The following is an 11,214-nucleotide window of genomic DNA, read 5'->3' as shown; positions in this document are numbered from 1 at the left end:
ATTTACATATTTCTTTCCTTAAATGTGTTAGGGTATTCTAATATCGGCTCTGCCCATGACTTTTTAAAAGCTTTTTCAAGCATGCAGAAATCAGCTTGAGAAATTGTCTCAATTTATAAACTTAGTTTTAATTGCAAAGGAGAAATTTTATTTGGATAAATAAAATCAGTAGGACCAAGGGATTAAACAAAAATTTTGAGACTTTTTCAGCAATATATTTATTGATTCAATTAACATAAAAAACGTGTTGTTTTATTTAAAAAATTTCTGGAAATTTATGATTATCTCCAAGGGTTTAATTATTAGCTACTATCTTATAATTAGTATGGATAACTTGTATACTTATTTCACTTATTAATCTCCACTCTGATTTCTTATAAATGTTCATAAACGCTGCATTTAATTAATCATTTGCTATCTTGATTTTAAATTATTAATGCATCTTTTTAAGAAATCAGATACAAATATTTATGCATTCATTTTTATTTCAACATCAATACAATGCAATTTCATAAATTGCATTTAAGTACATAAAACATCACAATACACAACAAGGGTAAAATGCATTTAACACCAACATGGATAATAATATACATGGAAACAAAACAAAACTGCTTATTTATTCTTTAAAAATGCTACTGGGCATTTAAAATAGATATAATTATATTTATAAAAATTGTGCTCAGAAGATGTACAGATTAGTTTCCACAAATTGGAATGCAATGGTCAACAAATATATATTATATTATCATGTGCCTCAAACAAAATATCAATTTCTTTTAAAGGATTTCTTAGTATAAATTTTTTTATATCAAATAGATTTAGTTAATCAATTAAAAAGAAGCAGTTTTCTTCATTAGCAACATCTTGAAATTCAATTTAGATTAATGCTTTCGAAAAATTTTATTATTTTGCCTCAAATGTTCTTAATTTTTTTACTAAGTTCTTTTTTTTTATTTCTGTGTTTAAATTTTTATAATAAAATAATTATTCCTATTCTGAATAAATGTATTGTTTACATTAAATAATTATTTAATACATTAAAGACATTAAATTGCTCTTTTTGAAATTTATAGTAAGAAATAGAAAATCATCTAATAAATAAGACAAAAATTAAAGAAAGCAACAATAAAGTTAATCCAAATATTAAGTATATCGTATTTGCAGGTAACTAGCTGCCTTTATAAATCTAAAATTTCAATAGAAATTTTGAGCAACTTTTAATCAGAAACTGGTACAAAAATTGATTTCTCTCATGTAATTGCAAAGAATTATGATCAAATGCAACAATAAAAAAAGATTAGTTTCTAAAATATGAATAATAAATAAAATATTAATAACTAAAAGTTTATTAATATTATTTATAATAATATTAAATTGAAATAGTATTTTTTTAAAGGTTAAAAAATTAAATAGTAGTTTTATCCAACAGAGATCTTGACATAATAACAAAAATAATATTAAATTTGAAATTTTCTTTATGTGAAATTTAGAAAATAATATTAAATAGGAAAAATTTATTTAAATGATGGGGTTTGAGTTAAAACGTAACTAATGCATAAATAAGCAATTTCTACTTAAATTAAATCATCCAATTAGATTAATTAAATTTGGAAAGGGGAAAAAAAAAAGAGCAATAGTTATTTGAATTTTCAAAAACATTTATGCTTAAATTTTTTCCCCAATTAGATTCAAAGGAAAATTTAGATCTCTTAAATAAATTATTTAATTTAAATAAATCATTTACCAAATTTTTACCAAAAAATCATGAAATTTAGCATTTTAATTAGGTAAGCTTCTATTGTTTTACAAAACAGGAAATTCAGACTCAAGTATTTAGCTAAGATATTATTTGGATTTTTTTTGTATTATTCAAATTATTAAGAATTCTATGCTACATTACTATTTCAAATGACATTCATGAGATTCAACAACCTTCAATAATTTATAATGATTAAAAAATTGAGATAACAGGAAGTTTTTCATTGGTTTCTATTTGGCACATATTAAATGACTCACACTGGTAAGAAATATATCAGTACTAACATATATGATAAAGGAATATTTCTCGAATATTGCTAGAAAACACATAGTAAATATCTATTATAATGTTATACAACCTAGTTATAAAATACTACATACCTTGATAAGCGATCACCCTCTAAAAATAAAACATTTGACAGTTTAAGAACACTATGGTTTAGCAGAGCTCAATTAACATTTTTTTTTTTTTAATGTAGCAGGGACTTATAAATATACATAAGTGGATAAAGCAGAATGCTCTACTACATTTGTAACTGAAGTACCCACTTTCAACACTGAGCGACTGCTAACATTTAACAATTCTAAATTCATATATTTGAAATATGGCACAAATAAGTAGTATTTACACCATATACAAATCTGACCATGCCGGGTTTATAAATTAAAAGCAGTTTCCTTATTAATAATATGAAAAGAAAAGATTTTAAATATGCTTTAAAGATATAATCTTTTCTCCAGCGTCAGTTACAATCCTTTTAAAAGATAAAACTACTACTAGATCATTGCAATGACATAGAATTGACTAGAGGATCAATTTTAAATACAATTTAAGAATATGAAAATGCTTTAGTTTGCAATCCCATATATATTAAAGGATTGATTCCATAAATGTAGTTTGATTCCCACACAGATCTAATTAATTTTTTTTCATTGTGTGTTTCTGAAAGAGAAGATACTTTTAAAAAATCATAATGACAAATCAAGGTAATTTCTTTACTGAATTGCTGAGTATTTCTCTTTTTTATGCCAAGAATAAAATTTAAGAAAGGCAAGCTCTTTGTAAAATTTATACTTACAAATTCAAACTAAAAAATCTAGGTAATTTACCAGTTCTCTTCTGCAACCAATAATCATAAGACAACTTGACAAAAATAATCACAATAATAACTCCCATAAGTCCGTTCACAATATCTAAAGGATTCACAAGCTGAACCTGTTGAGGACACAATTGTGATTTCTTCAGTCGATATATGGGCAAATTGGCATAAATACCACTGTCAGCTGAGCAGCATATCCCATCAAAGTTTCGAACAGTTCGGTAATTATCTTGGAGCCAAGCCTGGAAGCGAACTGTGTTGCAGTCACAAGTCCAAGGGTTTCCAGAAAGATACAATTCATCTAAAAGACCACCTCGAATTTGTTCCAGTATATGGATTGGTATTTCTGTCAAGCGATTATTCGAGAGATGTAGGGCTACCAAGTTCTTTAAAAGCCAGTTTCCTTCAAGACCCTTTACTGAATCTATGATGTTATTATTCAAATACAAAAATGAGACATCAGACCATAGGGTGGCATTGATGTGATCAATATTCAAAGACCTGATCTTGTTGTTATAAAGGTTAAGAGCCTTTGTTTTGTAAGGAACAACTTCAGGCAATCTGACAAATCCTCGACTGCTGCAGTCTACTGTAACAACCAATTTGTCTTTGGAAATTGTGCAATTACACATAGTAGCATTACATGTGGGACTCTCTTGGATTTTTAATTGCAAATAGAGGATTTCAAGTGCATGTTGAACTGTATAATTTTGCAAATCATGTGGTTCAATACATTTTGCTCCTTCTTTGTAAGTTTCATACTTTTTAAGCCAGTCATGCAGGGGAAGCAACTTTTTATCACATACCCATAAATTGCCTGAAAGATAATTAAAAAAAAAAAAAAAACACAAAATATAAATAAACATACAAGGTTACATAATTACATATATATTTTTTAAAATTCAATTTAATGGAATATCAAAATTTAAATCAGTATGAAGTATTATTTAATTGCAATGAAGTGTATGGTACAAGCAAATAACTTTTTTCAGAGTACTGATTAATAAACTTTTCTAGCTTTTAGTTGATATGTAAATTTTGTAAAGTTTTAATATTTTAAATTTGATTTTACTTTGAGCAGCATAAATTCACAGGATGAATCAATATCATTATTTAATTTCACTATTATTCAATTCAATTTAATTATTATAAAAATTATTTATTATTTTGGAAATTTGAATTCGAAAAATTTGTTATTCAGGACAAGAATAGTAAAGGAATTTAAAAATCTGATAGAGCTAATATTGGGTTCGATGGAAAATAATGGTGTGAAATCCATCTTTTTGCATCTAAACTAAAGAATCAGAAACGTATGATAGATTTGTTTATGATTTCAACCATTTTGTGTATAGTTATTAAACAGAAGAAGAAGGTTGCAAGAATTACAGAAGTTAATCTTGGATAAATAAAAAAAAAAAAAAAATAATGACTTATTTATCATCCTTTTGCTTATTTTATCTTAGGCAAAATATTTCAATTTTGGATAGATAAATGACTGTATGGCTTATTCATGATAAAATTTTCTTCAGTAATGTGATTAAAAAAAGCATTTTTTAAATGTTTTTTTATTTTATTATTATTATTTCCACTTTCATTAAATATTAAAGAATTTTATTTGAACGTTTGCTTTCCTCATGTGGATCATAAAAATACACACTTTCATTTAAATAAATTATGATAATTATCTATCTATAAATAAAACACTAGCATATGTGGCACAAAATCACTATTATTATTTATTGCTGAAGGCAACAATCAAATGTAAACAAATCTGTATATGAACTCTCAAACTGCTTCATTAAAAGCTTTTATGGCTGCATTGAATTTAATGCTTAACTAACTAATAGAGCTGCAAAATACTATCAGAAATACTTTGGAGATGGCTCATTAAAAGATCCCTTTATTCAAAGAAAACAAGATGTAAAAATAAATAAAATAAAATAAGCATAAAGTAGAAAGTTTAATTGAGTAGTCATCAGATAGAAAATCATCATGATTCAATTATGAAAAATGATTATCATATCTTCCAAAATTATTATCTCCTAAAAATGGTTTTTATAATCTCGTAAAACTAAAATTAGCTTTTTAATGATACCAATTATTTTCTTAAATGCTCATTTTTAATAAATTTTTAAAATTTAATTTGATATTTAATCTGTAAAATATTTTTATGATTAAATGAAATTCAATCTAATTCCAATCTCCCATCAAAACACAAAATTACATGCTTTTGCTAATGCTTCAATGAAGATAAAAACAATTGCTTTCTTTGGACTGTAATTCCAAAACAGTTTTTTTCACTTCCACTTATATTTTGCAGTACACACACTTTTTGATTTACATTCACAGTAATTTGCAACAAAATAATTCTTATTTTTCAGTTGCATCAAATAAAATAAAATTAAAAAAAAAATGTATTCCATATTAATTGTTTACGGCCTTGAAATCAATCTGGGTAAAAATGCTAGTTGATAAAAGCAGCTAATTTAATTTAAAACAAGCATTATAAGGTGATAAAAATTTATCTCCTTTCAATAGTAGTTATGAAAATTTACTTCAATAAATCTTAATGAAGTTACGAAATTATTGTGGCTATGCATGTTTATATGTATATCCCACAACTCCTTAAAATTTGTGCAATTATTATATAAATCACAAGAAAAAATACTGTCAATTTTTCAGAGGACAAAAAATTAAATTTTCATTTAATTAGATATTAACAAATTTTTTTGTCTCTTTTACACACTGAGCTATTCTGCCACTATTTTTTTTTTTAATTTTAAACTTTAATACATTTTCAGAGAATGCTTTATAAGATTTAAAGATGGTTTTAGTAATTTAACCACACATAAAACTAAAACTTAGTTTGAAAAATTGACTTATTCTTATACTTTAGCATTTGTTAACAAAAATTGCAGAAATAATATAATATTTTAATAATTAACTATTGGTAGTTTTTAAAAATCATCTTGGTCACTTGATATTCAAATTGTAATTAAAAGTAGATGATAAAAAATGATACAGATTTCACATGATAAAAGATTTTTATATATTATAATATTTTATGCAAAATTAAGTTTTATGTTAAAAAAAATTATACATGGAAAGATTGAGTAATGAGTAATGCCAAACATATCAATTAATAGGATATAAATTTCATAAATTACACATGACAATAAAATAAAACTTTCATTTTCCTTTGACATTACAAAGTAATTATGTAAGTTATTCTTACCTGTGAGATTAACTTTCTCCAGCATATTATTTCCTTTAAATGTTCCATCCTCTAATGTTTCCAACTCATTCATAGCCAGGGACAAATAATTGAGATTCTTCAGGCGAGAAAACAAGTTACTTGGAATGATTTTCAAATAATTAAATGATAAATCTAATTTCTGAAGATGCAACAAACTGCTAAAACTGCTATTAGCAATGGATGCAATTTGATTGTGGCTTAACAAAAGAATCTGCAGATTTTTCAGAGATGCAAACCAATTATCCACAGATGAAAGATTGTTTCTAGATAGATCAAGGTGCAAAAGGTTATGAAGATCATAAAAAGTATTGAATTCAATGGAATGTATTTTGTTGTTAGAAACAGAGAGATTTTTTAAGTGGAACAAATGCTTAAATGCATAATCTTGTAAGACAGGTAAAGAGTTGGAAGACAACTCTAAAACTTCCAATTTCTTTAGATTCTTAAAAGCATCTTTTTCAATTAAAGATATTTTATTTTCAGAAAGGTTAATCTGTTCTGCTGCCTGAAAATTCTTCAAATCATGATGACGAACAGTGTCCAAAGCACTGCCAGATATTTGGATATTTACAAAAATCAAATTGTTTCGAGACTTTTTTGCTTCAATTGCTGCCTGAAAAGCATCTCCATTAACACATGTTAATTTAGAAGTAATATCCGGGTCAGTATGATCAGGCAATAAGAGATATTCACAAATGCAATCACTATTAAGGATTTGTTCCTTAAAGCAGATATTTGTAGAATCATCAGAATAAGCAGAAAGAGAGAAAAGAAGGATTAAAAGAAGTCTAAATGCCATTTTGAGTTTAAAATCTTCTTAGCCAATCTTCAAATATACATAATCTAAGTGCCCTACAAAATAAAAAGTTTAAAAAATGAGAAAAAGTATCTTTTAAATAAAAATACAGTAAAAGGATTCAAACTTATAAATATTAAATTGTTAATTAGCAGTCATTTGTACTATAAAATTCTAAGAATATTTAATCCAACACTGTACAATGATACATATTTGAACTATTTACATTTTTGCTTTTTTCAAAAATCATCTATAACAACTTACTATTTAAGTATCAAAATAATTTTATAAACTTTTATTTTGAAAAAGATACATTTTAAACTAAAACCTAAATATAAAAGTACAAAATTAATTTTTTTTCAATAATTTTTTTGTACTTTTTATTCCAATTCATAAAAACATTTTATTTTTATTGTTCACATGTTTTCTGAACAGTAAAAATATTCAATGTAGAGTTAAAATAAATACTTTTGGGAAACAATTAGTTATGCATGCATTTGTAATTTTATTTTTTATAATGCAGCTAAAATAAAAATAAACATAATTGAATACTTTTAATAAAGATTATTAAAAATTACTTAAAACAAAATCTCAAGTAAAAAATAACATTACTATAGATTTAAAATTCAAATTACTATAGAATTAAAAAAAAATCAATCATTTTGTAATAAGCCAATCCAAACAATTTATTTGCATTGTAAGTTATATAACTAGATATGAATTCTAATACAATTTTGCTCAATATTAATACTATAAAAATTTCTCATTCATTAAAATTATGGACAGTTTTCAATAAATAACTGTCAACTTAATATAACTTTCTTGCAATAGTTTTAAGCATTAAATTCATTATTTAGCACACTCAATAATAAGTAATTACGTCTTTTTTAAAATTAAAATATTTTGAAAAAAAAAAAAAACATGGTTTATAATAAATTGCTATGGAATCAATCATAATAAGAAAATTTTCAGATTGGATAATTCCCCTTCATCAATGCTTTTGAAATGGCATAATAACTATTACATTACCTCACTTCAAAGTAACATTTTTATTTTCCACCCAAACTTAACTAATTTTTAAAAATTCAAAATCATTATTTTGTTATAACCTACTCATGTTATTCAGTGAATTATTATATAAAAAAATTGATTTCTTATTACTTTATGTTAAATAACTTACCTAGAACAACTGCACAGGAATCATTTTCTGACAAATTCTCCTTATGTTGATGAATGCCTTAAAAAATAAAGAAATAAATAATTTAGCAACCAGAAAGTAATAATATTTTAAGTCAAAAATATAAAAATCCTTAGTTTGTATCAGCATGTGTGAAAATATAAGACTTACAATAATTAAATGTTATTCTACATAAGACATAAAAATTAAATCTTTTGTAAAAAGGGAATATCTCAGTTCATAGCTTTATAAGATATAAGCTATAATATAAGATATTACTTGTGTCTAATAAGAGCTAAATATATTACATTTTTTAAAACTACAATTAAAAAAGGTGTACATATAAAAAGAACCATTTTTTACTAAAGTTAGGATTATGTAGTCTTCACGTTTCTTTTTTAATAATAGTTTAGGGAAAGAAATTTCTCACAGTAGACAGTTTATTAAAAAAAAAAAAAAAATCTTGAATACATCTTTTCATTTATTAATTTTGAATAAAATCTCATATGTTTACATTAAAAAAATTACAGAATATTTCAGGTAAAGAGCAAATCGAGATGTTTTATCTAAAATAATGATATTAATGATTAAAAAATAACCAATCTTTTTCATAAATTATGTGATGAAATAATTCATATCTCAACATACACTTAATCCTTTAAATTAATATACTTAATCAAATTCTTTTTGAATAAAAAATTTTTAAAATTTACAGATATTGTCATTGCAAATAAATTATTTTTAGATTTACTAATGTCTCTAAAATCTTAAAAATGTGGAATTTTATATATATATTTGGACACACACAAATACATGCAAAAAAAAAAAAAAAAAAAAAAATGAAAAAAATCAATTTGTTGCTTTGATAGTTAAAAATAATAAAATGTTCATTTTTTTATTCAAAAACTTTTACAGATAATTACTTCAGAAAATTATTCATATCTCTTTATTAAAATGTCAGTTTAAAAAATAGAACTTTTCAAAAATCAGTTGTTTTAATTTTAAAAATCAATTGGTTCCCTCACAGCTAAAGATTTTTCAGTATCAAAATAAAGTAAGTGAAATAAGAAACATATCTGGTGTATGCTTAGCACTATGGACAATAACAAAAATATTTGGGACCTCTTTTCAAGTATATTAAATATTTTTCAAAATACTAAAAAAAAAAAAAAAAAAAAAAAAAAAAAAACCCTAGCATATACTATATAATTACCTTTTTAACAAACTAAGTACAATAAAAACTATAATAAAATAGGTTTTTCTTTGGCTATCACATTAAATTAGCAGAATCAGATTTAAAATTCTTTAAATTATCAAACTTTAATATCTTAAAACTTAATACTGAAATTAAATAATGACAAAAAAATGTTTATTCTTCTATATTACTCATTAAAATTTTTTTAAAACAAATTATCCAAAAATGATAATAAAAATATGTTTTATTATATAAATATAGATTTTTTTAAAACATATAAATTAAATCAAGGAGTTATTTATGACATTTATTATAATTTTTAAAAAAAGTAAAGAATTCTGAAGATACAGATTAAATGAAGATACTATTACGTATAAGATAAACATTCATGCTGCAGTATGGCTGAATGTTTATCTTATACAAGACTTATTTTTTTTGAGATTGGTTTTTAACATGTAATGACAGTTTATTAAAAGAATTTAATAAACGAAAACTTGGTAAATGTAAAGGAAAATTATTTAATAGCCAATTTAATAAACAGGAAGCTTTTAAAATATAAGAAAAAATATTATATCAAAAAAGAATTTCTATGCTTGCAATTTACGACACACATTCTTTCAAAAATAAATCACTGGATAATATCCATACTATTTCCGAAAGTTTATTACTGGCATGTTTCCTAGATTACGTAGAATTTGGAATTTAAGATCTTAATTACTTTAAGAATCAAATTTACATCCTGTACAGCTGTAAAATAAGCCCCAAGACTCAATTAGATAATGAGTAGTAACACATGCAGAGAAAAGCCAGCAGGAAATTCACAACAGGAGTCCAAGAAGCGATTAACATCAGGGTTGTATTTCATTATCCTACATAAACATTTTGAGTTCCTAGAATCAGACTTTGACATATGCGATATTGTAAAAAAATGCCTGAACTGTTATTTTAGCAATGATTTCTATTTTCGAAGTAAAATTACTTGAGCACAGATTTAGAATCAACAAGTGCGTATTGGTCTTGTAAATTTCATAGATTTAAGAATCAATATAACATATAAAAGTTCTAGTAATCTCTTACAACATGTTACCACAAATATTTGCTAAGAATAATTAATCTTACATCCTAGAAATCCAATGATAATCCATTTAAAATTCCGAAACCAAATACTTAGTTATTCTGATCACAGCATTGATTTTTTTTCCATTTCACTTCAAATATTTTGTTTAAATGCAGCTTGACGGCTTTGCCTCAAAAATACAGCATTCGAGTAGACGTCAAATAAATGAAAAGGGAATTAATTAATCATACAAAATAAACAGAATCAGTGATGATAAAACGTAAATGTATTCTTAATAAAATGCTTTATAAGTTTTATAAGCTTTGGAATTTTAGGTTGATTCTTTGCCATGATTCTCATAGTAATTTCCGCAAATCTTCACCCATCAAGGTCCCTAGAACCCAAAATATCCGTCGTCGAATTTTTTTTATAAAACAAATTTTGCAGATGCGTAGCCTAAAAGAAGACAAAAGGACACAAGAGCACAGTGAGTGAAGTTTTTCCTTTAGAGCTTTTTATTAAGAAATTCTGATAGGGATTTCCTCAACACTTGTCGACTTAGGAAAGGGAATCGTAGGTATCTTTGATCTTATGTCGTAGACTTTAGGAATTTTTATCGCTTGTGATATGAGATGTGTTGATTGTCTGTAAATATAAAAAAGAGCATTACGAATTAATTTAAATTTGTTGAATGTTGTTTATGTTAGCATTTTGACGAAGAAAATAAATTCGAAGATTTTTCATTGAAGACGAAGAGACTTCAATTTTTTTCATAATCTCTTCAATTAGTACAAGATAATTTATGCTAATTAATCAATTGTATATAATTACCAAGTTATGATATCTGTATCATTGTTCACTTACATGTCGAA

At 24.5% G+C, this 11,214-nt stretch overlaps 1 protein-coding gene across 1 annotated transcript; it reads right to left on the bottom strand.

Annotated features, from left to right (window-relative positions):
* Window positions 1-265: 265 nt before the first annotated feature.
* Window positions 266-10,494, bottom strand: LOC129971053 (slit homolog 3 protein-like). The gene is made up of 4 exons (XM_056084525.1): window positions 10,405-10,494; window positions 8,094-8,150; window positions 6,097-6,969; window positions 266-3,678 (listed from the first exon to the last, which is right to left on the bottom strand). Exons 3-4 carry the CDS (start codon window positions 6,914-6,916, stop codon window positions 2,837-2,839), a joined length of 1,662 nt encoding a protein of 553 aa, XP_055940500.1. The 5' UTR covers window positions 6,917-6,969; window positions 8,094-8,150; window positions 10,405-10,494; the 3' UTR covers window positions 266-2,836.
* Window positions 10,495-11,214: the final 720 nt, after the last annotated feature.

This window comes from Argiope bruennichi, chromosome 1 (genome assembly GCF_947563725.1).
Source record: "Argiope bruennichi chromosome 1, qqArgBrue1.1, whole genome shotgun sequence".
Lineage (NCBI taxonomy): Eukaryota > Metazoa > Arthropoda > Arachnida > Araneae > Araneidae > Argiope > Argiope bruennichi.
Note: the sequence above shows the minus strand (reverse complement) of the source record. Positions and strands in the feature narration are given on the sequence as shown.